Raw genomic sequence first — 27,027 nt, 5'->3', positions numbered from 1 at the left:
TGTTACGGTAAATTTTATTAATTAGACATACATAATTTTTTATGATGAAAGAGTATTATGAACGTCTTTATATATATATATATATATATATCATACTTTTAAATTATCTTTCAAATTAAATCGCGCATTTTAGGTACAACCACATTAAGGCATTTTCACACAGTCAATCATCAGGGGCAGACAGTCCTGAAGGCGGCAGATTGAACCGAGTACCAGAGAGTTTCAGTTATACAAACGATTATAAAAAATTGCAAAGGAAACCTCAAAATATTACTCTGGATCTTCATTGTATCATAAGGTATTTCCCAAAAATCTGTTTTAAGAGCTATGTTAACCAACTCTAGCTAACTCACAGGACTGTGGTAGCGTTATTGAATTAGTTAAAGATAAGTAAAGGCTTCTTGCAAACATGTTCATCAACGAGAGACATGAAAATAGTTTTTAAAGTTTAATGATTCTTTATTTAAAATAAACGGCATGTCTAACTCGTTTATAAAATCCTGTTTTTATTTCATACAGAGCATATCTTCCCTGGGCTGTCCACCATGAAGAGCACTGCAGCAGCACCACAGACCTTTGATCAAGAGGATTGTGATGTTTGGCTGGACACTGTGGAGCTGAAAGGAAAAGCTAAACAGGTAATTGTGTAAACAGGGTCTGAACACTGACTGAATGGCTTCTCCAGCATGCCTGAGTAGAGCACTTATTTAATACACTAAAATGCTGATCTGCAGTCTCTGTCTATTACTGTTTACACACTGTGTTCTCTTTTATATCTTTCAGAAGCGCCGTAGCCGTCCCATTTCTAAACTGCTGAACCCCTTTTGTGAAGGTGCTGGGTACAGTTTGGCTGTGGCACTCAACTTCACTCAGACCAAAACAGAAATGCCAAAAACCAAACAGAGCTCCATATCTGCCTTTTTCACAGCTCATCGGAGAGGTAAGCATCTAAAAGTCTGCCGAAAGTTATAGTCTAATCTTATAGTCTGATGGTCTAGATCAGCCTGTCTGACACCAATAACAATGCCATGTCCACACTCACTTAAACCGCTTTTCATCTCACTTCTGATGCTCAGTCTTAACTTCAGCAGGTCATTTTAATCATGTCTGCATTGCTGTCACATCACTGGTTGATGAAATATTTGTGTTAACAAGAAATTGAACAGGTGTACCTAATGAAGTGACCAACAAGCATACAAGTTAATACAGTAAATTATTTGATTTTGTGTTAACATAATTTTTTTCTTACTTTCTTCTAAAAGTCCTCAATAAGATGTCCACTTCTGAGCCACCAAACATGGATTCAGTGCAGCCTCTTTCATCATCTGCCTCAACTACACCGACAGCCACAGCATCAGGGAAAAAACGAGGGCGCAATGTTGGTTTTGAAAACTCCAACTTTGAGCCTGTTTTGGTTGACGAGTGTACAAGTGAAAATGTGACTGAGAAGGAAACAGAATTATGGCAGACGCGTTCAGAAAACCATTCAACTTTACAAAACATATACTGTGAATCTGAAGAAGAGAAGCCTGAAGAGTGTGAACCACCACAGAGTAAGAGGAGGGTCTCTGATGCCACCTTTACACCAGATGACAGTCAACCTCTGCCACAGACGTGGAGTCAGGACCCGCAGTTCACTTTCAGTCAGTACACTGAAAATGAGTTTCATCAGACTAGCCACAAATGTACAACAGTGAAGAACTTCAGCAGCTCTGAGCCAAGTTTCCTAAACAGTCTGCAGAATGAGGAGGTCTTTAGAAAACTGATAGATGCAGAAGGACAAACTTCAACTCAAAAATCTTTTAAACGTCTTCATTCTTCTCATATGATTGATGAGAAGGAAAACAGCACGCCACCGTCTTATAATTCCCCAAGCAAAGACTCATCTTTCTCTCATTTCACACCTGTTTCAAATCATAAGTGGACACAACCAAAAACCGCTTCACCTCGGAAACAAACAGGTCAGCTGTGGGAAAAGGCTGCAAAAGAAGAGAGCTCTGCCTTCCAGATCAAGAGGACAAAACCGATAAGCTCTCCTCTCAAAAGGCGGATGCCGCAGCAGCGAAGCAGAGAACTCGATGAGGACAGTTTGGCCACTTTGTTCACTCAGGACTCTGAAGGGTTCAGGGTGATCGCACACAGAGGTCTGCACACCAGGAGTCCTCTCAAAGATCAGGGTAACGTCAGCATGGGAGTGGTGAGTGCTTACAAATTTCTGCCAGAGGAGGAGGAAGAGGATGAAGAGATGCTGTTTACTCAAGACTCTCAGGGAAATGTAGTGATTAAACACTGAAAAACAGCCTTTTAAAGACACTATAGATTTCAGATGCTGTTCCAATTTTTTTCCAAAAATGTGGATTTTGGAGGATAAAATATTGAAAAATCCTTTTTTAAGGACTTCCAGGTTGGGGAAGTGCTGTAAACCTGCATTCTTTTTAATGGCCAGTAGGGGGCAGCTCATGGACTGAAAAAAGAAGTCTGATTATTGCAAGTCTACAGGAAAGTTAGCTTTCAGCGCCTTTGAGTTATTAGCCCAGTTAATTCTTCTCTGGAGAGTTTCAAGATCTCATTTCATAACCTAATGTTTGTAAATTGTGATTTATCTGACTGCTGACATACGAGTGTGTAGTGTCTGTGGATTTGCACCCCTTCGCTGTCTCTTCTTGTTTCAAAACACTAAAATGGGGAAGTCAAGATGTTCAGTGTGAGAATTAAAGCCGGGACTTCACCAGCCAGTGAGTAACATCACGGTTTTATATAGTCTATGAACCTAGCAGTACACGGCCAGCTTGTATGCTGCAGGTCTTGTTGTGTCAGGCCTGTCTCAGATTGAAGGCTTTCTTCTACACGAGTCCCTTTGTTTTAAAAGTTAGCCAGGTTCTTGCCTGTTCTTGGTTAGGACTTCTTGCCCTCCTGCTCAAAACAGGGAGAGCTGCTTCTGTGATATTACAAGCCATTATGGCCAAATATCATCAGTTCTTACCTTACAAGGATGAGCCGGAAGAACATTTGTTTTGGTTTATTTTTCTACTCTGAAAATATTTTTACTGTGTGATTGTCTTCTTTCCATGTCAAGGCTGATCTCCTGTAAGTTTTCAGAGATTTTATTCTTTGTTTCTTCCTTTCATGGTTCTTTTTGTTGTGCTTTTTTCCCCCCTCACACAAAATAAAACTAACAAACCAGAACTGGGAGGTTTTGACTTTATTTGAAAAAAAAAAAAGAAAAGACACAGAATTACATAAAATTGTTTTCTCGTATATTATATTTTTAGTATCAGCATTTCATCTGTGCTATGCTGGTGCTGTGTGCTACAAAATAAGAGTGGTATACAAAGTACAATAAACATAGGAAGTGCTCGGAGGTAACCGTTACCACTATAGCTGATACGTTGTACAGTAAAAGAAATTAGCTAATTAATCATTTCAATCACAACAGCAGCTGTTAATGCAGAATAAGGACAATACTGCATGTACTTCACAGTGACTTTACTACTTTACTGACTGCTGGGCACGATGCTCTTTACAGAGGTGGCTGGAAGCACTTTATTGGATGGAAAATGTACCACAGACTCTTATTTGCTTTTCTCTCTTTGAAGGTAATGTTGGTGTTTTTTTAAGTTTTCTGCAGTAGGTGTAAGTGGAGTACTGTCTTATTAGTGGTCATCCTGGAACATTTAAAATCTATATTTTAAGGAAACGGATCTATTGATGAGAATGCCTTTGAAATATTATTTTTCAGCAGTCACACTTTCTCACATAAATGCCTGTGTTGTTTTGGCACAGAAATGTAAGTGTGCTCTGGTGTGTGACACCTAAACCTGAGCTATTCTTCACCACTAGTGGGAGATTGTGTTATACTGACCGATTCATTACAGACAACAGCTGCAGAAGTGCTGGAGAAACCTCTTATGAAGTCACAAATACAGCAAGTGGACTAAATGTTAATCTACGTGCCTATTAGAAAACTTTTCCTACAGCGCTATGAAAAAGTATTTGCCCCCTTCTTGATTTTTTTTTCATATTTCTCACATTTATGTGTTTAAGATCAGGAAATAAACTTTAACTGAGTAAATAAAAATGCAGTTTTTAAATGATGATGACCATGATTTTTTTTTTTTATCAAAGGAATATAACTGCCTAAAACTACCTGTATGAAAAAGTAATTGTCCCTTAAACCTAATAACTGGTTGTGCCACCCTTGATAGCAAGAACTGCGATAACTGGCAATGAGTGTTTCATATCATTGTGGAGGGATTTTGGCCAACTCATCTTTGCAGAATTGTTTTAATTCAGCCACATTGGAGACTCTCCAATGTGTTAAAGGTCATGCCACAGCATCTCAGTCTGATTTAAGTTCAGACTTTGACTGGACTACTCCAAAACCTTCAATTTGTTTTTGGTTTTTGAGTCATTCAGAGGTGGACTTCCTGGTGTATTTTGGATCATTGTCCTACTGACTAAGCCAAATGTCCTTGAGTTTCCTGAGCACCGTTGATGGCCGAAGATTCTCCATCAGCATTTTCTGGTAGAGAGCAGAGTCGCCCAGAAGTCATTCAGGTCCTGAAGCTGCAAAGCAACCACCGACATTGACACTACCGCCACCGCGTTTTACTTTTGGTATGATCTTCTTTTTATGAAATGCTGTGTTAGTTTGACGCCAGATATTAAGTGGCTCAATCTTTCTAGAAAGTTCAGCTTTTGTCCCGTCAGTCCACAGAATATTTGCTCAAAAGTCTCAGGGGCCATCAGGATGTTTTTTGGCGTGAGATGAGCCTTTGTGTTCTGTTTGGTCAGCAGAGAACAATATATCTAATTTTAAAACTTGATTAAAGTTTCATTATCTAAAAACATGTGTGACAACTATACAAAAAAAGTTATGAAGGGGGAAAGTACTTTTCACAGCACTGTATGTCTGAGGGATAACATCAGGAGGATGGAAATATATTTGTGTTCTATGGACGACAAAGTCAGCCTGCGATCTCCGTGGGTTCTGTCACCAGTTTGGATCCATTCCACACAGTCTTGAACTGCTCCGGCACTGGGAACTCCCTCTGTTTTTTAAAGAAAAAAAAGGAAAACAAAAACAAAGTAAGTGTAAGAACAGCTGCACACATGGAGAGAATTAGCTCAGTCTTTATCTCGGTTACTCACGTAATCGTCCTCTCCTTCAGGTATCATGATGTTCATCTCAGAGCTCTTGGCACTGACGATGTCACAGCTGACGGAGTCCTTACTCAGGTAGACCTGGCAGCCCTCGGTCTTGTTGATGGAAATGGTGGGAACTGTTCCCAAAACCTGCAGAAAGACATGCCACACTTACTGACAGGCTTTTTTTGGGCACGGTGAGATGTTATTTTACACTTTGGGTGTAAAACTCTGAACAGTTTTAAGAAAATGAAAGCGGACCTACGAGACACTCGGTACATCACTTAATTCTGTGTCAAAATAAAAATGTGTTCACCTGTAACTGAATCGATTTGCAGTTAATGATCTCCACGATCCCAACAACGTTCTCAAAAACCACACCCAGCTTCTTACAGTTGTCTAGACAGGATGAAAACAAACCAGATGAAGATAATAATCCCACATTATGAAATCTGTGCTCAAACTCATGATTTTGGTTTTGTTTTCAGGCAGCCTACCAATGATGATGGAGTTTATTTTGCCCTTAATCTGCAGGGTGGAGTTATTACAACTGAAGACGTACGCCACGTGTTTAAGCTCCGTCTCCTCGATCACCAGGTCGTGCTTCTGCTCAAAGTTTTCCTGCAACAATAAGGATTCAAAAATCTAGATTAGCAGCCGGTCTACCAGGACACCTGGATTGGGTTTGTTTCTACGATATAAATGAGAGCTGGGTAGGCGCAAATTAAATTGTCATTGAAATTTTCCAAAGTGCTCTTCATTTCAGCTCCCGTTGTGGGTTTAATTAAATACAAATGATCCTCAAAATAGGATTTACACATTGCACGTACCACCCTCCATTTCTTCCCCTCCAGCTCCAGCAGAGGGGGTCTTTTCTGGGCAGGTGTAGTGGGTGAAGCCACAGGCCCCGCGTTCTTGCCTTTGGCTGTTGTTGGTTGTTGAGAACGCAGATTGGGGTTCTTGTGGGTCTTCTGGTCATCTGACACATGCTTCAGACCTACAGATGGAAAATGTGAGGATAACATTATGAGTTTAAAAATATAAGCTTAAATTAAATTAAGGTGGAAACTGTCGCTCAGCTCTTCTGCGTTGCTCGTGGATCCACCTTTAGTGATGTCCATGCCCTGGTTGAGTTGGGCAAATAGCGCGGAGTGCTGGGCTACGGCGGCGTCCGCCTGAGGCTTGGCGTCGTCATCGGTGAACACCGGAGGAGGGCCAGGGGGTGGAGGAGGTGGTGGAGGTGGACAGGGTGCACTCGGGGCTGGGGGCGAATCAAAGAGAGAAGCAGGAGCGATGGGGCCCTGAGAGATGTTGGAAGAAAATAAAATATTTTAAAAATAATTCAAGTATATTTACTAAAATATTTTAATTTGACTCTGAATCTGAGGTCTGCCTGCTTATTTCATTTAAAGTGTACTTAAATCGTACAACTCTGCGGTGCTCGCAGATCCTGGTCCTCTGACACTTGATGTGAGTAATTTAAAAAACACAAAGCAACACAATCACATTTTTATGTGAACTGTTTGAGTTTTAAGAAAGTTAAAACACTTAAATTTAGTAACTTCAATTTAAGCAGATCTCACTCACGTTGCCTTCAGTTCACATGACTCATCCTGTATATTGGTTTAACTACTTAAGCTAAGTGTTGTGCACGAATATTGAACAAGTTAATCTGAACAAAATCTTTACCTAATTTTTTTTTTATTTGAATGAATTTGGATACTATTTTAAACTAAAGTAAGCTTTTATAATACAGTGAAACACAGCATCTTTGGTTTGTGAGCTTTCCCTTTAAAATTAAACTGACAAGAACAAAACAACTAAACAAACAAATTTAAACAATAAAGAAAATGAAGGCAATGCAACAAGAAACAAAACAATAACGACTAAGAAAAAAAAAAGATAAAACAAACTGATGAAATATGATTAAGATGAATGTCAGCTGTTGTGCTGACACAACCCCAAAGTGACCTGTCTCCTCCCAGGATCAAACAGGAGTTTTCCTACTTGATGGGTGAAAAACAGACAGCTTCACATCGAAATGGCCCAAATTTTACGACTGCACTGTTTCTCAAACGTAACCCTGGGATAGACCGGCCACCTGTCCAGGACGTACCCGGCTCTCGGCCTACGACAGCTGGGATAGACCACAGCTCGCCCCTCACGACCCTGAATTGGATAAGCGTAAGAAGATGGATGCACTGTTGTGCCAGAAAAGAAAAATCAAGATGTTTTTTTGCCTCATTTTCCCAAATTTCGTTCATTACAGCTTTTTTATAACATCAGAATTTAAATTATGAAGAAAAAGGTCCTTTAAGTAGCCCTGATGTGTAAGGAAGAGAAGGGTACACACACACACACACACACACACACACACACACACACACACACACACACACACACACACACACACACACACACACACACACACACACACACTCACGCACATATCTGCTTTTTGAAGATCTAGCACAGCTGACACAGACAGACCCACACACCTACCACAGGGTTAAATTGTCACCAAACGTGCCTCTGAGTGCTCAGACTTGACCTTTGACACGAGTAACATGTGTTGTGAATATCACTGCTGAACAATGTAGACCTGTTACACTAAACAGCTCACTGCATGCCTCTGGATTAGAACCAGCAGATGTGTGCACGCACACATTCATGCATGGCTGTAAAACTATCTACTGAGCACTTCTTTGTGTATTTGTGGGTTTTTGTGTACAAAAAGGATTTAGGTGGAAAAAAAAGGTGGCTCCTTGTGTTAATATAATTAGCTTCACTTAAAATCTTCTTAATTTCTGCTGTTTTAAACTACAGCTTAAGCAATCAAAAATCTATTAGATAGTTGACATCTATTGTTTCCTGTTTCTGACATGAAGAACTCCTTGCTTGAAGGTTTGAAGGCTTCACTCTGAGATTTATGAAGCAGAAATTACTATTTTTATTGATTTCAAAGATTTTATACGAGAAATAATCAGCTGAAATAAATAAAACAACTGTCAGTTCAACCATTTAAACAGTGATAACTAGAATCATGTTAACTACAAGCCCCCGAGGGACAACTGGAACAAATATTTGAAGTGTTAAAAGTGTGATGTTGACTACTCAGAATCGGACTTGCTTTAACGTTTTAAGTTCTTTTGTTTTTTTTACCCTGTGTCTAGTTTAATGTGACCGTTTGCATGGGTCCATATGTCAGCCTGTGGATAGGCCTGTCACTAAAGCGCTGTCTGAGCAGCAGATGACGCGTTGCATCGGTGAAGAGGGACCAGCCCTGCAGTTTCGGTTACGGCACAGGCTGTGTGTGTACACAGGCTCTTTGTCGGGGCAACTTCTGTAAAGAAAACCTCCATTCAAGTAAATCGTGAGGACCACCTGTTGGTACCACACACTCCGGTCCTTGTTTGCGCACACACACTCTGTGTCTCTCGCACATGCAGCAGCTCTGCTGTCCGACAGCAGGGCCAGCAGCTGACACACACAGCCGCCGCAGGCTCTCAAGTTTCTGCATGCAGACAGTACACATGTGAGCACAGTTGTTGAGCATTAGTTTTAGCTGAGCATAGGTTTTCATCGTTTCATGTTGCAATAAAGGAAAAAGTGAACCTTTTGGGGCTTATTTGATTCCCTGCTGAGAGCAGAAGATCTCTTAACTTAGAGTGCAAACAGAAGGAAGCAGCTGCCCTGAATGTCCAAAGGTACAGTTGTGGTCAGAAGTTTACATCCACTCATCAAGGGCACGAATGATTTCTTCGAACTGTTCTTTTTCCAGTGTCGAATGAGTGTACTGCATACATCTTTAATGACTTTAAAAAATAAGAAAACACACATTAAATCTTTTAACTTTTTTAACTTCACAAGGCCTGCTAACTTCTCATTAGTGATCATGATCGACTACGTTGTAGTTTCTCTTTGCCAGTATAAAAGGATTAGTTTAAAAGCACTCACTGGACTGACCAATACTCAGAACAACGGGAAAGTCCAAGGAACTCAGTGAAGACTGAGAAGGAGAATTGTGGATTTAAACAAGTTTCTTGGAGTCATTTCTAAACAACTGCAGGATTTATCAGTTCAAACAACTGTACTTAAATACAAGTTATTGAAATGGGCCATCACTTTGCCGGTGTCAGGAGGAAGACCCAAACTTTCACCCTCAGATGAGAGGAAACTGGTTAGGAGTCACCAGAAACCACCAAGGCTCAAGTCTGGAAACTGGAATCTGCTGGAAGACCAGCATCACTGTCCACAGTGAAACCAGTTTTTCATTGTCATGGACTGAGAGGGTGCAGACCAAGACAGAAGCCATTGCTACTAAATCGACACTTTTAACCTCGACTGAAATTTGCAGCTGCCCACATGGAAAAGCGAGACGGTGGTCAGACGAGACAAAGATTCTTGAATGGCCTTACCTTTGAAGTGCAGCCTGTGTGGACTGCACTTCAAAGCCGGGTCTACGCCAGGAAACCAACTAAATGAAATGAACTCTAACATTATCTTTCTTCCATAAAGTGTGGTCAAATATCCGGCCAGATTTATACCAGAAAATTATTGATGGGTGCCAAAAGCGTCCGGTAGAGGTGCAACTTGCTAAGGGACATTTAACCAAATATTAGTGGCCGTGTGTGTATTTACTTGAGCCTTTATGAATGAGATAAAATCTGAAATGAAGGCAAACTTGTGCATCTGGTTCTTGTTTTGTTAAAGGTATTAAATATGCTGTACAATCATTCCACCCTGTAAAAAGGGTGTCCATGATGACTATATCTCCACAGCACCTCTAAAGCTCAGTAATGAAAATGGTTTATTTTATTTATTTTATTTGAGTTTAAAATTAAACTATGAATGACACTATCCAGGCCAGCTGTTTCACTTTGTTAACATTCTTCATGCTAAGCTCAGATCTCCCGACCATCTCCTGGCAGCAACCTCGTAGTTTGCATACAAATATGACAGCATTATTGATCCTCACTTGCGGCTCAGAGCAAGAGTGAACAGGCATCTTTCCCCTCGGATCAACAATTCAGTTAATAAGGAAAGTGAAGCTTTAGTTTTGTTGTTTCTTTCTGTAACCAAATCAAGAGGAAAAACTCTTCTAACCGATAAGGGAAAAAGATTTGGTTTCAGATCACTGTAATCTCTGAGATCTAGCAAAGGTTAGTCCTTGAGTAGACATTAACAGTGTGTGTGTGTGTGAGTGTGTGTGGGAGGGACAGAGGTCTTTGAAAGCTTCACAGAGAAATGCGGTGAGCGGCCACTGAGGAGAAGCTCATTCATTCATTCATGCTCCCTGCAGTGGTTTATGTAACTGACTGCTCCATAACTAAAAATGGTAGAAGTTATTTTGAGCAGATATAAAACAATCAAGCCGTGCGAACAGAAACCAAACGAAAACACAGCTGACATTATAAAGCACTAGTAACAGGAGTGATTCAGGTATGAGAAGGTGGTGAGTATAACATAAAACAGCACAATATTGTACTAACAAAGGCAAAAAAGCCTTTTGAATCCATCTACTTGGCAGCTCACTTGTGTACTCACACTCTTGCTCCACACCAGACCTGTTGTGTGGTGCTGTTTGATGAACGCCTGCATCTCAGTCCAGATCAACAGGTAGGAGCGCACCCAGTCCACATGACGTCTGTCTCTGGGAGAGACAAACGTATAACGGTCAAATAAAAAATTATATATGAAGGAGGCTGAGGCTGTGGATGAGGATGGACCTGAGCAGGTGAGCGGAGCAAGAAACTCACGATGCAGCATTTTGCAGGTTAAATTGATACAGAAATGTTTTAACAATTTGGGAAATAAACAAAAAAAATACTTTATTGTTGAACACCGTTAGTCTGCATTCGCCATGCTACCTTTCTAATTTTCATCTACTTTTGCATTCTAGCCTCCCGTTATCTCTCTACCTGATTTGTTTACCACAGTCACTTTCATGGTTTGCATGAATTGTCATTTATGGAATAAATAAATCAGCTGTAATGTTTCAAATATCTAGAAAAGATGAAAAATGAGCTATATTTACGTTTCCTTGTAGTCCTTAAGCACTCTGTTGGTGTAGAAGGTGGCAGCATCGTTCATCTCCTTTACATATGGACCAGGCTTCTGACTCTGAGATGGGGAGAGATAAAATCTCCTGAAAGCTGTGACATAAACACTTCTCTGAACATCTTAAGTTCAGCACGTTTCATAAGTGGCGAAAAGCGGCATCCTGACAGTAACCTGCACAGACCAGAAGCAGCTTCAAAGACTTGTATTCAAGCACTGGAGATGGTGATCTTTGATCTTAATATAAATGATCTTCGCCTCAAGTCAGAAGAAATTTTTGTACTGATGGAAAACAGAAAAAGTCCATGTTGTAGGAAGAAAAATAAGGTCTTACTTTTAGTTTTAGTTAACTTCATGTTTGCTTTTGTCTGACGGGTTTAAGCTAACATCAGCGTCATTTACCATCAGGTGGTTATTACACACACTCTACTCATAAAGGTCGAATACTTGCTCCTGAGGACCATCAAATTCAAAAAGAGCTAATAGCTTTCTGTTCAGACAGTTGATATGCTTTCTTTCTTGTATTGTGGCTTAAATAGGGTTTATCAGACATGCCAATCTTTACACAGCACATTCATGTGTGCTCATCCTTACCACGGCCACCCAGCCCAGTGCGGGGATGCTCTCGCTGACGGCTGAAAGGTGGTTGAAGAGGCTGCTGCCACGGTTTCTTTCTCTGAAGCTCTGAATCTCCTGGATGTGATCTGAAATCGGCTTCAAGAGGTCCTGGAGCTCTGTCTGCAAGAGCAGGAGGGAGAAATTAGGAAGAGGACAGGAGATGGGTGTAAAAGAGAAGGGTCATTATAATCTGAACCCTATAAACATCAAATTCTCTTATTTGTTTAAGAAACACTGATGCCTGTAAAATCTTACTCGCTAGTATATTTTAGCCACCTCCTTAGCCCCACTTTTAGAATCTGAGCTATATTTCCATGCCCACTTCGGCACCATCCAGCAATTCCTAAACTGGGCTGCAGGAGACGGTCTGATTTGATTAGCCCGGGCCTTTTTTCCACTGGAACATCCAGATCTCAGTTACGGTATAGCTCGTCTCATAGTTCTCAGCTCCCCTCCCCATCGCTCCGAGCCTGAAAACATTCCTCAGTTCATGGGGAGATCCCTGTGGCCTTGTAAGGCATACCGTTTCTCCAATGTTTACAGTTTATCAATTACACATGCACCCGCGCTCACAGAAGTACAGGAACACAGCGTTTCACTGGCAAATAGCTGCTACTTGCTTACATGTTCTGATCTGCTATGAAATGAGTGTAATGTAGAGCATATGGAGCTAATGAGCTGTGACAGGAGGAAGCTGATGAACAATCAGGAGGAGCTGGCAGTGATTGGTTAAGCTGCAGCGGTGCTCCTGATACATGCATCACCTAGACGCTGATGCTTGAAATGAAAATCTATTCATGTGCATCAGGTTTAGAAGTTTTATGTTCGAGAGCAGGAGAGCAACAAAAACAGCACTAAACTTTATTTCCCAACAAATTCTTCCCCTGATCAGACGCACATGATCTTCGTAAGCACAGACAGACGCCCCTTTCTCTGCTCCTCCAGCTGCTTTTATTCCCTCTAAGTCCACCTAATGGCTGTCTTTGAAGCAATACATCACCTCTTTGCTGCAGCAAACAGGCCGTGCTTAAGAGTGAGCATGTAGGATGAATTTAAGGTAGCAAGCAAAATTTGAGGGGTGAAGTTTGCCTCCCTAAGGCGTAACTTTTTCCATTACCTTTCCCTGTAGTAATTCCTTCCATTACTAATCTGTTATCTCTATTGCCAGTATTTAAAGGCGAGCAATTACTCATTTAATACAAATTTATGAGTACTGGAGGATAAATTCAGAGGAAAAACATCTGACTTTACCCTGCTGAGATCTGAGCTCTTGTTCGGGATGCATGAGGTACAATAAGTCTGTGATGAGCAGAGTAACGTATAAGGTGCAGAAAAATCCAACTGTAATGCACCCATATAAGTAAGCAGGATCTTAGGGAGTAAAAAATAACATACACAAAGGTGCTGGGTGCACCTTTGTGTATGTTATGTTTATGTATATGTTCATAAGGACAGCCTCTTTAAGAGTGTTAAAACTGTTGTGTTATATGATCACATATTTAATGATTACCTGTTCGAAGTGTATCACACCCCCAACCCAGTGTCATGGTCCTTGCCATGCAGACGTGCCATTTGCTGTTTTTTGTCCTCTGCCTCTACAGTCACATTTCCCAGTTTTCTGTGTTTGTTTGCATGTGGATGCACTAGTTTTCTGGCCTGTTTTCCACCTTCTGGTTCCTGCACACCTCCCTTTGATGACTTCACTTTGGCCGCTTCAGAAGGAAGTGACACAGAGTCAGTCTTCGTTGGTTCGTTTGCTTGCAAACAGTTTGCTCTGAGAATTCCCGGACACAGAGGGGTGAGAAAGAATGACTTGCCGTACACGTTAGTCGATTGCCAGCTGAGGAACTGCAAACTTTTACAAAGCCTGGAGAAGTTTCTGCAAAAAAGAAGCGCCTGCACTCCCATCCCAGCTGTGGGAAGGTTCACGTGCTGGCGAGATGTATTAGAGCAGCTAATTGATTCATTTCCACTTTTGTTGTTTACTGCTGAGCTATCAACACACTGACAAAAGAGTTATTGACAAGCTCAGCTGAGTGTACTGAATCATTATTGCCATCTATCAGATTTTTGAGCTTTTTGCTTCTTTCAGTGCTGAGAACAATCCGGCAAAAAGGATAAAAAACGTCAGCTCACATCATGTGTTTGGCTGAGCTCAGTGCGTTATAACAGCACAGGACTTGACTTCCTACAAAAGTGCTGCATCAAAGGCAGAAAGTCGTGTGTGAACTGCCGGGACCAGCGGCACGCACACACACACACACACACACACACACACACACACACACACACACACACACACACACACACACACACACACACACACACACACACACACACACGGTGAGTTAACGGGCCAACCTGAGGTCACATGAGAGAGTGAGAGAGAGTGAGATGCCTACTTTCTCTGACTCTTTCTCTCTTTGTCTAACACTCGATCTAACTGTCTCTCTCACGCGCACACACACACACACACACACACACACACACACACACACACACACACACACACACACATGCACACCAACAACAGGCTCAAATATAGAACATGCCCATAAAAAGTCAGAGAGCACAACAGAGCTGCGCTGTGGAGAAAGGCCAGAAGTTTTGGAGATATGTGTGTGCGCATGTGTGTGAGTGTGTGTGTGTGTGTGTATGTATGTGTGTGGATAGAAAAGGGGCACTGCCCAGAGTTACACACTTTTCTCTATCTGTGCTGAGGGCTACAGATATAGACCTGACTGCGGAAGGCTGTGAGAGATTTCTGAAGAGAGTTTTGTACTCGGGGGAGTATTTTTGTTTTTGGTGTTTGGTTGTGCACTGAAAGGTTTTTAGGTTATGTTGACTGTGCAAAGGAAACAGTTTCATGCTAAGGTAGAAAGCTTAAATCAGGCCTTATAAATTCAAACCTAAACTGGCATCTATGACAGTTAAACCAAGGAGGGCACCTTCTATTGGACAATATCTGCTGTTCAACCTGTTTTAAAGGTTATAAACAGAAGTGTCTTTTTATTCCTATTCATCCTGCATGATACGAATGCAGATTAACATCTGAACATTTGAAAACTACGTTACAGTTTTCATGCAAGCTTCAGGTCTTTAGGTTCCAAATTTTACCAGCTGTTCTTGACAGACACCAAAGGTGTGCGGTTTTACCTAACTCAGTTTTAATTTATGTTTCATTGCTCTCGGTTTTAACTGGGTTACAACATGAGGGTGTGAAGTTTTTGCTCATGCTGCACATTCAAAAAGACAATGAAAGAAGCTTTCATTGGCCATTATGTGGTTGGATCAGGGCGTTGGTAGCAGCTCTTGAGCCACCATTTCCCCGTTTTCCGTGTTTTGTTTTGAGTTTCGTTGTGATGCTGAATGTGTCTCTCCTCTCTATCAGCCCACCCCTCTCCTGGGTTAGTCCCCCTCTCTCTCTCACTCTTTCCTTGTTTGCATTTCTGACTATCTCTGAATGCTCGTTTCACAGCCTCTCAACCAATGACCTGACAGATTGGGAGTAATCACTTCCTGGTGGGCTCTGTGGACCCTGTACACACACACACATACAACACAAGCAGAAGGCCAATGGGATGATATCATTCTCTCACACACAGACATCTCTCCCACCCCTCTGTTCTCTATACGTGAACATGTTGGGAATGTGTTGTATTAGCATTTTCTTGGTCAAAGAGCAGAGTAATCCCTCTGTGAACAGACGGGCCTGCTGGGAAACACATGGGTCAGACCGTTACAGAGGACTGAGGCCCAGCTCATCTCTCTGTTAGGCTGCTGCTGTAATTTGATGCAGTTTGGCCCTTAAAGTCATGAGAGCTGCACCACGCTTCAGCAGGTTTTGTGTGGCTCAGCTGAGAGCTGAAACACAAACAGCCAATCGCAGTCATGGAATCCAGTCACATGGCAACACTGTTTGCGTCACATTCAGACAGGCTCTAAAGACAATAAAGAGGATACAGTGAAAAATAATTATGGCAGGGAGGCCATGACTGGTGTTTCCCTAACAACACGATGGCCAATAAACCTGATATACGTTGCTAAGACAACAGCACTGAACTGCTCTGTCATATCAGGTTAGATTTCATGGAGCCATCTTTTTGTGATGTTGAGTGGTACTTGTTGCGATATTATTTAGTTTTGGTTTCTGTTTTGAGTTCCTGGGGTTTTCCTGTTTTTGCCATCCTCTTTCTTTGTCCTCCTGATTTTTTATAGAAATTACTTTTCCTTGTTCATCTTCTTTGTTTTTGTCTTTCCCTGTAATGATGCCTTGTTTTCTTCTGTCTTCCCTTCTTCCTGACTGTCTAACCTACCTTTTGTATGTGGACAGCTGTCCACCATATATCATTGTCCATTTCATTAGGTACACCTCGCTAGTACGTGGTTGGCCTTCCCTTCAGAACTGCCTTTTTTCCACCTTGCCTCATGTTATGAGGCAAATCATTAATAATGTAAGTCAATGACCCTCTTAAGGGACAATCCCCACTAAGGTTTAAACACCTGGGACTCTCCAACATTTGGTCTTAGAACTGAAGAAGCTTCTCAGATGAGACATGAAACATCTTAAGCTTAAAGAAGTCCAGTCACTTTCTTTCCAAGCTCCTTAGACTACCAAGATCTGGATGTCTACAACCTACACAGACATGTCTATATGATGTTCAGTTGGTACTAAGAGGTCCAAAAGTGTGCCAGAAAAATATCCCCCACACCAATACACCACCTGCCGCCTGAACTGTTGATACAAGGCAGGATGGATCCATGCTTTCATGTTATTTATGCCAAATCCTGACCCTACCATCTGGCTGTCACAACAGAAAATGAGACTCATCAGACCAGGCTACACTTCTACGGCCCAACGTTTGTGAGCTCGTGTAAATTCTAGCTTCAGTCTCCTGTCCTTAGGTGATTGTCGTGTAAGAGCTTCTCGGAAAAAAGAAAACAAAATCACCTCTGTGGGATTATTTTAGTTTTAAACAAGCTGACAGAGTTAAACCAGACCGGCTGCAGCCTGTAAACGAATAAAAAGGACAGATGCCATATGCTATTAAATAATCAGGGTGCATAACCACACTTGTAGTTTTTGTTGTAGTTCATCAAATATTATTTAACAGCTGATCAGACAGAAAACACTGCACTATTGTAGTGTCCTTACCTAACCATATAAAGCACTTTGAGGTGACTGTTGTTGTTATTTTTGGTGCTTTATAAATAAAATCGTACTGTTTTGTGAAAGATTGAAATCGGTGACATACGATTATGCATAATATGTCCCGACTCCATAAGCCAGTTCATTTTAGCTCATGTTTTCAGTTGTGTTTTACAAGTTTAATAAGATCTTTATATAAGACAAATTATATTATAATTACCCAGTGCCCATAAAAAAAACAAAACAAAACAATCCCCCAAAAACCATCCCACAGCTTCTGAGGTTACACTGTGACATCATCAGTGCAGGTTTCCCTTTTAATGGCTTCTTGTCGTACCTGCGCTGGTTCCTGGTGTGTGGCAGCCATCTTGATGAAAGCTCTCTGAGTCTGTAAGGCGTTCATCACCATCTCTGCCTGTCAGTCACAAAGTGTAAATGTTAGGACTGATCTCATAATACATTATGTTATACTTGATGAGTGCTTGTCTTCACAGATTGTTCACCATGCAGAAAACATGAACAATCTGAGCAGTCGCTGCAGAAATCCAGGCAAACACTCTAATGACTATGTCTAACTTATATACACACACAAACACACACTCTCACTCGCTTAGTTTGGGTTATTCCCAGCCAACCGTGTCCTCTGTGTGTGTGTGAGAGGTCCATTTGCAGGCCAAGGGAACCACCGGGGAGGCTTTTTCCATAAAAGGAGCTTTACAAACTTGAAGAAACCACCTCTGGCTCTCTCTCTCTCTCTCTCTCTCTCTCTCTCTCTCTCACACACACACACACACACACACACACACCCTCCACTGTGTTCAGTGATGGGACACAGAAATGGAAACCATCTTTCAAGGCACAGAGGAAATTCAGGCATTGCTGAGTACCTTTACACGTCTGTTTTGGAGGCTTTTTGTTGTTCTGGATTCATTCCAAGGACGTAACACAGCTATTATTGCCAACTGGCATACCATAAAACACTTCCTGGTCCTACGGGGAGTAGAGGTCATTACCAAATAGGAAAAGGTCCTCCACTAACATTTTGATAAATGAATGTAAGGTCAAAGATCAATCATACTCCCATCCTTGGCTTTGTTAAGGACAGGAAACACACACACACGGACATGTTGTCTGCCTTCTTTGGGACCACGGACCTCCCATACAGCTTTGCCTATCTAAGTGGAATCTAGAGTGGGACAATCCTGTGTTTATAAATGTGTGTCCAATGAGATAAAGGTTGGCAGAGAATGAAAATCTGTGGTGGCTCTCCTCTTTTCAGCAGTGCTCCCTTTGCAGAGAGCTCTTCTTCCTTTGCACAGCTTAGTTTATAGATAAATATATCAGGTACAAAATTAGACGCTCATTTACGAACAGTCTGATCTTTTCTTAGAGAAAGCCAAACAACAGACAACAGTCTCACATCTTTATGGCAAAAACCAAATACGTCATCTTAATTATACAGCGTTAAATGTCTTGATGAGTGTCTTGCCTTTGTATGGTTGGCTTGAGAAGCAAGCAAGAAACTAAATATGTCCCAAAGTATAAAGCTAACCTTTCAAATGTTATAGTATTTTTTTGTGAACTACTTCACAACAAAGCTTTCCCAAAGCCATGTTAATGAAAAAATAATGTTCTTTAACAAGAGCAAGAGGCTCATTTAAAAAGCCCCGTTGACACTCTGAGGATAAATATATGTTCCTTATAAAGCATGAGCTGAATTCAGTATGAGGTTTAGGGAATGCCCCTTTAAATCATGATCGGTTTGACAAACAGCAGAATGAGAGACCTACTACATTGTAAGAGAAGACTGCTGCAGCAGCAGCTGCAGAAACATCTGTCTGCAGCAGCTGATGCATGGACAGTGCCTACAAGTGATTTTATATTCGTAGGGTAGCATATGTGAGACTTTAGATTTTAGTTGGTGAAGCCTTACATGCTTCTCCACCTCGCTCCCTATGGCGCGGCTGTTGTTCAGGTAGTCTGACACCGGGCCACTCATCAGCACGTCGAAGGCCTCCACGCACTGAGACAGACCTGGAAAAATACAGTGAAATCCTGCTAACTTGCTTGCTTGTCTTAATTTAATCCTCCAAATGCAAGTTTAACAGACTTGCCTCCATCAATGCCGTTGACACAGTCCCCGTTGGCCATCCCGCTGGACGCCTGCGCTGACATCTGCTCGAGTCGAGTCACAGCTCGCTCCAGGCGCTGCATTAATCCTTCCATGAAGACAAACCTGGAAAACAAGAGCAGCAACGGATTCTTACTCATGGCCGCTGCTGCTGTCACATGATGACAGCTGAAATCATTACAATTCATTTATAATCATTATTTTTGTTTTATTTGGTGATGTTTGTCACTATTCAACCTTCTCACTGCGCTGCTCCTGATTTTCATCAACACTAAATTTAGCTATGTGCAGCACACCTTGTATAAATAATGTCACTGTATGAGGTGTCTGGCTCACTGCCACAGTCACAGCCTGGGTCATAACAATTTCAAAGTGTCACCTAATCGGGATGAAGAAAGGCAGAAACTGATGCCAGACTGAGAGAACAGTCAAACAACGAAGTGGATTCTTTGATTAAATATACAGTTTATTTATGGTTATTTGCTTATCTTTGGGTGCTTTAGTGATTTGAATCTTTCTTTTTTGTGTAATAATTTTGTCTTTTTTTGGTCTTTTTGTTATAGTGTGTGCAAATAAATTAATAAAAGGTAATCTCTAAAAGCTCCTCTATCGTCGTGCAACTTCTTCTTTCAGCTGCTCCCCCTAGGGTTCTCCACAGCAGATCATCTGCCTCCATCTCACCCTATACTTAGCATCCTCCTCTGTCACATCCAACCGTCTGCATGTCTTTCTCACTACATCCATGAATCTTCTCTGCAGTCTTGCTTTTTTCCTCCTTCCTGGCAGCTCCATGTTCAGCATCCTTTGTCCAGCACATCCACTATCCCTCCTCTACACTTGTTCAAACCATCTCAGGTCCTCGTCCTGTTTTAGGGATATGACAGTAGCCTTTTTCCCTGCAGACTTCTGTGCATGGTAGCTAATGATGCACCTACACCAGCCTCACTCTTGAGCACAGACCATGTAGACCATGATTTTTTTTGAAGATGCAGGAACTGAGAACATTTTCCTTTTCCTTTATCAATGTCTATATTTTGCATAAAATATGGACTGATGTATCGATATTGGACGTTTTTGCTCTGTAACGACCAACATCAACCCCGGAAGGACAAGATATATACAACGGGAAGACCTGCTTTCTGTTTTAGTCTATGGAAACTTAAAGTGTAGAAACATATTTGCATAAATTCACGTGTTTCTGGCTGTTGGACAGAGGTAAACAAACAGTAACTGAGCACCGCTGAAATACATTCGAGAATACTCCACAGACCACTTTGTCACACTGACCAGCCATATGTCTCACTATGAAGCGATGCAGGCCTGTTTCCAACATATATTAGTCAACAGAGGAGGAACTCAATCCAGCCACCCGCTGCATGTTTACGCAAACCACTGCTAGGTAACACATGCTTCCTAATCTGACACCTGCTATTTACCTGGGTGTCCAACATGCAATCCAGGGGTGTGAGTTATAGATGGCTCTGTTTGCTTTACAAAAATGATCTACAGAAACGCTCGGAAACACTCTCCAATAATATGGCAGCTATGTTGGCTGAATAGCATTCGCTGTCTGTAATCTTTGTAAATTATGTCTACTAATTATGTCCTGTGAGCAGCAAACATGTCCTGATGGGCGTCATTGAATGTCTCTGGAGAAATCTCCCAGCAGTGCCAAATTCCTGTTTCAGGACTCAGAGGTTATTTCTGCTCTGTGGGTCACAGCAGCTCTTAGGCAAGACCAGAAACCTGGAGAGCAGAATCTCGGTTTGCAACAAGCGTTTGTGTTCTCTGAAGCAGGACACTTAAAGTTTGAGCAATGAGTTGAAAATATTCTTATCAGTTTGTACTTTGGTACCAGCTTCTGGTCTCGAGGGTCTGATCCAAGTGGGATTACAAAACAAAACTTTATATTAAACATTAACCCAAAAAATACAAATAAAAAATACAAAATATTTGCAAAATGTCAGCTACTGTGTAGACCTGTCACCCTTTATCCAGTAAGGTCTGCAGATCTCCCGAGGGGCTCTGCAAAATGCGCCATAGCTCATGAAATTGTGCTTTTATTATATATACAGGGGATCATATATAGACCATTTAACTCAGCAAAACAAGCATGTCATATCATCACTTCGATCTATCATAAGATCACTCACTCCTCTCAGTGGGAAGGGAACCATTCTTACAGCTTCGGATATTAGCCAGACTCGTAGGCTGGTGAGCATGGCGAACTTTGTGACACAGATCAGACTGTCGCATGAGGATATGAGGATTAGTAATATGAGCGATTTCTTAAAAATAAGTCTTTCCTTTAAGAAGTCTCTGGCCCCAGAAAGTTTTGTAACACCTGCTTTTATACTTCATCTGGTAGACTTGATACCTGTTGCTTATACTCTGTGAACACACCATAACGACTGTATGTTTAGATTTCAAAATCTTTTGCCATAAAAGTAGATGTGATTTTATTAGAGCTGAAACAATTGAAGCTGATCTTCAGAGTCAAGTCAAATTTGATGGCTCCAGCAAAAATAATCTTTAAATACTGACATGACTCAAAGATAGAACGATTATTATAATACATAATGCCTGGGTTTGTGGATAGAGTAAAAAGTTCAAATTTAAATTCAGTAGAGTGCAAAAAAATCAACTACTGTACTATTTCAAATCCAAAACACTTCATCACTGTCTCGCTTGTCAACAACCTCAAATTTTGCCTATAAAGACTGAAGCAAAGACACTCAGCCTCTGTTCTGATTTTATTGTCACTTGTCCAAATTCTCCATGGCAATGCAAAGACATGGCCAATGATGCTCTTTTAGGCTTTTCATATGGACTTACTGGAATGCATTCAGTCTAACACAAAGACCTAATGGGAAGAAGCCTGGGGGTTAAGCCTGCTGGCTGTATCAGAGATACATCTCTGTGGCATGAAAATGTGGCAGTACTGTTTTTAACGTGTCTGTAATTTCCAACAAATAGCCTTTACCCCAGTCTCCTTAATAATAGACATAAAGACAGTTAACTTTATTTATCCTGGAGAGAAAAATATGTTGTTATAGCAGCAGACTTGTGAAAATACAAACAAAGCAAAGAATACACAAACTACAAATGCCAAATGATGCATGTAAACAACAGATAAGAAAATAAAAAGAATGAATGGACTATATACTGACTGTACTGAGTGATATGTGATTGTAAGGTGATAGAATCAGCCTGTGAAGCATTAAAAGAGGTCCAAATGTGCAAAATGTGGAGTGTTTAGTTTATAGGCAGTTAAGTGTCAGCAGGTGTCGGGTTGGCCAGCAACACAAACACTCCACAGCAAAACCAGCAGCACATGCAGTGGAAAGATTTTAGGGACTTCACCCTGACTCTGCATGTGCCTCCTGAACCCCCCGGCCTGGTATCTGATCTTTGTGGCTATATTGGGACGCAGTCTGGCTCCTGCTGTTATGGGCCTACTGTAAGATATTCCACTGTGGGCCTGGGTCCTGCACTCGGAGACACTTTGATTCTTCATCTGCTGCAACTCTTCATCCACCTACTGATGTGGGAAGCTGTGATGTGATCAGTGGGAGTTGATGGTGAAAGGTTTGGCTGTTATGATTAAGAATATTACTATTTATGTAATAATATTTTGGATTATCTATATGAGGTTAATAAAGAGATATGTAACTCATGTAATATGGACCAGAGGCTGGGAGTGTGCTGATAGATCTTTGAGAAAAAGCTGAATCAATTTGAAATATGAAAGCATATGAATCTTGTCCAAGTCGGTTTAAAGGTTTAGTTGCCGTATTAGCGTCCTGTTGTTTCTGAGGCACAGCATATGTGATCCTAAAAAATTACTGGGCTGTTTAAACTCACACTGGTTTATCACAGCTGCAAAATGAACCCTCTCTGTGTAAACACGAGAAGACACCATCACTCCATAATAAAACATGACATGGCACCGGCTCACAGGACTTCACCCGTCCTTCAGTCTGATGCTTCATATTCCGCGCCGCAATAATGTTACTCCCCGCAGCGATCGAGATAAAGGAGGTGACAAACAGTGCTCTCACATGCCCTGCCATAACATACGAAAGCAGGCTGCACGGGATCACTTTGTCTGGACATTATTATTGCGTAGGGATGCGCACCCCCACCCCGGGGCTCCATCCCTCCGCCCCACACTGAAACGAACTGAACTTGACACTGGTTAAAAAAAAATCATCAGTACATCCTCTAAAAGCATCTTACCTCCCTGGTCTGGTCCGCGGTAAATTTCTGTCCGGATCTTTAGGGGTGTGATTACGCCGGGACGGATTCGTGGCTGTTCGCTGCTGTCTTGCGGTCCCCTCCTGCTCCCCTGCCCCTTCACTCAGCTGCGCGCGGCACCGGCTCCTCTTCCGGGATGTCCTAATTAAGCAACACGTTGAACCTGAGAGCCACACAGCTGCAGAGACCAGGACCGTGACTCAGTACCTCCCTGCTCCGGGGGAGAGACGTTTGCCTCGCAGACAACATGGCAGCCTCGGAGAGCTCTGCTAAAAATAGACAAGTGATTGGTGCTGTGGCGATGCCGGCATGGGGCTCTTTTGAGGGAATGGCCTTTTACAAGCTGGGCAGTCATCATCATCATATTCATAGTGCATGGGAATGAAATGAAGTTTTACCCCTTCGCTGACCTTTAAAATTTAAGACTGCAAATTTTCAACATTTTAAATCCCACAACAATACCTCCAAAATCAGTTAAAGGTTTAAAGCTGCCCTTTAGTTTTCTACCTTTAACGTAAATACTCCCTCAGTTCCCCAAGGTAAACAGACACCAAACCCTATTTTTAACCCTACTGAGGTCCAAGAATAGCAGACATACGCTGGTCTGTTGCAGTCATAGACTGTATATAAAAGATGGGCACAAAGTCAGCGTTTCTGTGTCATGAAAGTGCCTATCTTTTTACTTGGTTAAATCACCATGGTGACTTACAACAAGCGCATTTCCTAATCAAGAGCAGGTCCTGTTCAGCGTTTCAGTGATACCCATTGAGCCAGCTAGTGCAAAGAAAGCCTGGTGGTGGTGAACTTCCTTCCTTGACGCCTCAGGTCTGAAAAGCAAAGCCAGAGTAGAAGTGTTTCAAATCTGCATTCTCTCTAACGGACAGCAGGGGTTTACTTGTAAATGAGAGTCAGCATTATAGTAATAGAGGACAAGAGGATAAAGCCAAGTATGGTTTAGGACAGGCTTACCTTGTCATCTGCACCTTGCCCACCACATCTGATTTCAAAACAACAAGGCAGGGGCTATGTAAATGCACAGCTTGAGGTTTCATAATGGGACTTTTCTAATGAATGCCCATCTACAGCCATCTTTTATAAACAGTATGGTAACAGTGTGGTGTAGCATCTAGGAATCAGTGAGGCTGAGTGTAGTTAGAAGTTTCCAGTAAGCTAGCTAGCTGACATGTTCTGAGGTAATTCTCAAAAGCTGCAATTTCAGCTCTGCTAAATATTGGTGGGGGTGAAGTTAGCCACTTCACACAAAGTTTAGACTAATATAAACAAAACAGCACAGGAAGCTTTAGACACAGACAAATAAATTAAAAAGATTAATAAACAATCTTGAGAATGTGCAACAACACTGAGTCTTCAGAGTTATCCAGGGCGTAAGTTAGAATCAGGTCCAGGTAATGGGACCCCCATCTAAAGTTCCAGTTTCCAGTGCTAAGCACTGTCATAGTTTGAAGATGAGGAACAGGTATACCAACCAGAGTCCTCCCTGGACTATGACTACTTCTACAAAAGACCTCAGACTATTAAGTAGGAATTTGGTCCAAAATGTTTTTTGTAGCAGGCTGTAACCATGTAAATGTCTGTCCCAACCTGACTCACTTTTCAAGTCAGATTCAAGTGGCCATTAGAAGAACTGCCCGTTTTGGTGCTTATGTGTCTGTTAGTTCTTCACTACCTGACGTTTGGGGTGGTTGTGATTACTGGAAGGTCATTGGATTGATTATCAACTCCTCCATGTGTTGAAGCATCCTTGGGCAAGATCCTGAACACTTAGTTGTTCCCTGTGTATCCATCGGAGTGTGAATATGTGTGCATGAATTTTATTTTAAAAAGTGCTTAGGTATAGATACAAGCCCTGTTTGATTGTGTGTGATTGGGTGAATGAAACTTGTAGGAGAAAGTGCTCTGAAAGCTCAAACTGAGTAAAAAGGGGATATACGAGCAACATTACATTTAATGCATTGCCAGACTACACAACATTCTCCACAAGCAAAAACTACAGATTTCTTTAATCCTTTGAAAGCTTGCCACTCCTTCTGTGACTCTTTCTTTAGTTTTTTTTTTTCCCAGTGTAGGTATTTTTTAACAAGTTGTCTTAAAGTTTCTAATAAGAAAGCATTACCACTTTAAGGAGCACCTCCACTCGCAAGATATAAAACCTCCACCTGTTTTCACAGAGCAGTCCCTTCTGTCATCCTAAACTCTGAGACCATTTCAAACTCCAGCTAGAGGAGGGTTGCAGCTGTGGATCATCCTTTTTTAATAAAGTAACAGCTTTAATCTTGTTACGGCATGATGTCAGGTGCTACTGATTTTACCCATAAGGCCTTGCTGCGTCCATGCTGTGTCACGGTCAACACTCACAGTAACGTGACCCAGTTTCATGTTTCAGTGGCGACCAAAATGCTCCTCTGAGTAGAATGAAAGACGTCAGAAAGCGAGCAGCTAACTCTTCTTAACATGACTTATTGATTAGAGCAGGGATTAATCATTGATAGGCCTTGACTTGATTAGTATCCATGGTTACTCAATCTGGGCGTGACTAACTCCAGTGTTTCATAACGTGGTGTCATGTGGGACCACGCACACTCAGACTTACAGAGTCACATATTTATGTTCAAACATAAATAAACAAAATTTTTCACAATCATTACAGAAATTATGAAAACTTGTTAATTTTCTTTTCTTATGTTTATAACAGGGTTTTTTTTAATATCCATGGTCAACTTTGTTTTCATTTCATAACCTTTCATGGCAGTGGCCTCATTTGAAAGACCTTCTTGGTTTGGACACGGACACAGCTGCTTCTATTTAGTTTGACAAGGGTGCTCTTCACTAACCCATCTTAATTTAATTCAGTTTTATTTATATAGCACGAAATCACAACAACAGTCACCTCAAGGTGCTTTATATTGTAAAGACCCTACAATAATACAGAGAAAACCCCAATAATCCAATGACCCCTATTACCAAGCACTTGGCGACAGTGGGGCCTGTATTTGTATTGCGCTCCTAAGGACCCCAAAGCGCTTTACACTACATTCAGTCATCCACACATTCACACACTGGTGATGGCAAGCTACATTGTAGCCACAGCTGCCCTGGGGCGCACTGACAGAGGCGAGGCTGCCGGACACTGGCACCACCGGGCCCTCTGATGACCACCAGTAGGCAACAGGTGAAGTGTCTTGCCCAAGGACACAACGACCGAGACTGTCGGAGCCGGGGCTCGAACCGGCAACCTTCCGATTACAAGACGAACTGCCAACTCTTGAGCCACGATTGCCCTGGAAAGCTGTGTTGAGCAGGTCTGAGTCGATCCAAGTAGGTACTAATGGAAAAGGGGCTCTAGATAAACCAAAATAAATTGTATATTTCATTTTTAAGAAATAGATTACAATAAAATTACATGCTAAATAAAATACAATCAACACTAAAATATAATATATATAATATCTAATGTAATTAATATTGAATTATTTTTATTTTATTTGTCAAAAGGATAAATAAACAATCCATTTTCAAAAAATAGAATTCTGTGGCAATTATTTCATGGTTCAGGCTAAAGGGTTACTGGGCAGCTTAAGCTCCCAGAAATAGAGTTACTGGTTTGAACCCAAACTGGGGTCTTTCACATAGAGTATTGGTCAGTCCA

At 41.5% G+C, this 27,027-nt stretch overlaps 2 protein-coding genes across 2 annotated transcripts; one reads left to right on the top strand and one right to left on the bottom strand.

Annotated features, from left to right (window-relative positions):
* Positions 1 to 192: 192 nt before the first annotated feature.
* aunip (aurora kinase A and ninein interacting protein) lies at positions 193 to 3,218 on the top strand. The gene is made up of 4 exons (XM_084919368.1): positions 193 to 298; positions 520 to 638; positions 784 to 940; positions 1,263 to 3,218. Exons 2-4 carry the CDS (start codon positions 546 to 548, stop codon positions 2,291 to 2,293), a joined length of 1,281 nt encoding a protein of 426 aa, XP_084775494.1. The 5' UTR covers positions 193 to 298; positions 520 to 545; the 3' UTR covers positions 2,294 to 3,218.
* cap2 (cyclase associated actin cytoskeleton regulatory protein 2) lies at positions 3,185 to 23,645 on the bottom strand. The gene is made up of 13 exons (XM_084919367.1): positions 23,343 to 23,645; positions 19,087 to 19,208; positions 18,906 to 19,006; positions 17,310 to 17,387; positions 11,800 to 11,943; positions 11,183 to 11,268; positions 10,693 to 10,798; positions 6,251 to 6,446; positions 5,976 to 6,142; positions 5,643 to 5,766; positions 5,462 to 5,544; positions 5,152 to 5,295; positions 3,185 to 5,051 (listed from the first exon to the last, which is right to left on the bottom strand). Exons 2-13 carry the CDS (start codon positions 19,196 to 19,198, stop codon positions 4,968 to 4,970), a joined length of 1,425 nt encoding a protein of 474 aa, XP_084775493.1. The 5' UTR covers positions 19,199 to 19,208; positions 23,343 to 23,645; the 3' UTR covers positions 3,185 to 4,967.
* Between the last annotated feature and the right edge of the window lie 3,382 nt (positions 23,646 to 27,027).

This window comes from Perissodus microlepis, chromosome 22, assembly GCF_051167445.1.
Source record: "Perissodus microlepis isolate ML-2025 ecotype Zambia chromosome 22, ASM5116744v1, whole genome shotgun sequence".
In the NCBI taxonomy this organism is placed as follows: domain Eukaryota; kingdom Metazoa; phylum Chordata; class Actinopteri; order Cichliformes; family Cichlidae; genus Perissodus; species Perissodus microlepis.
The sequence above is the reverse complement of the archived record's forward strand: the minus strand, read 5'-3'. Positions and strand labels throughout refer to the sequence as shown.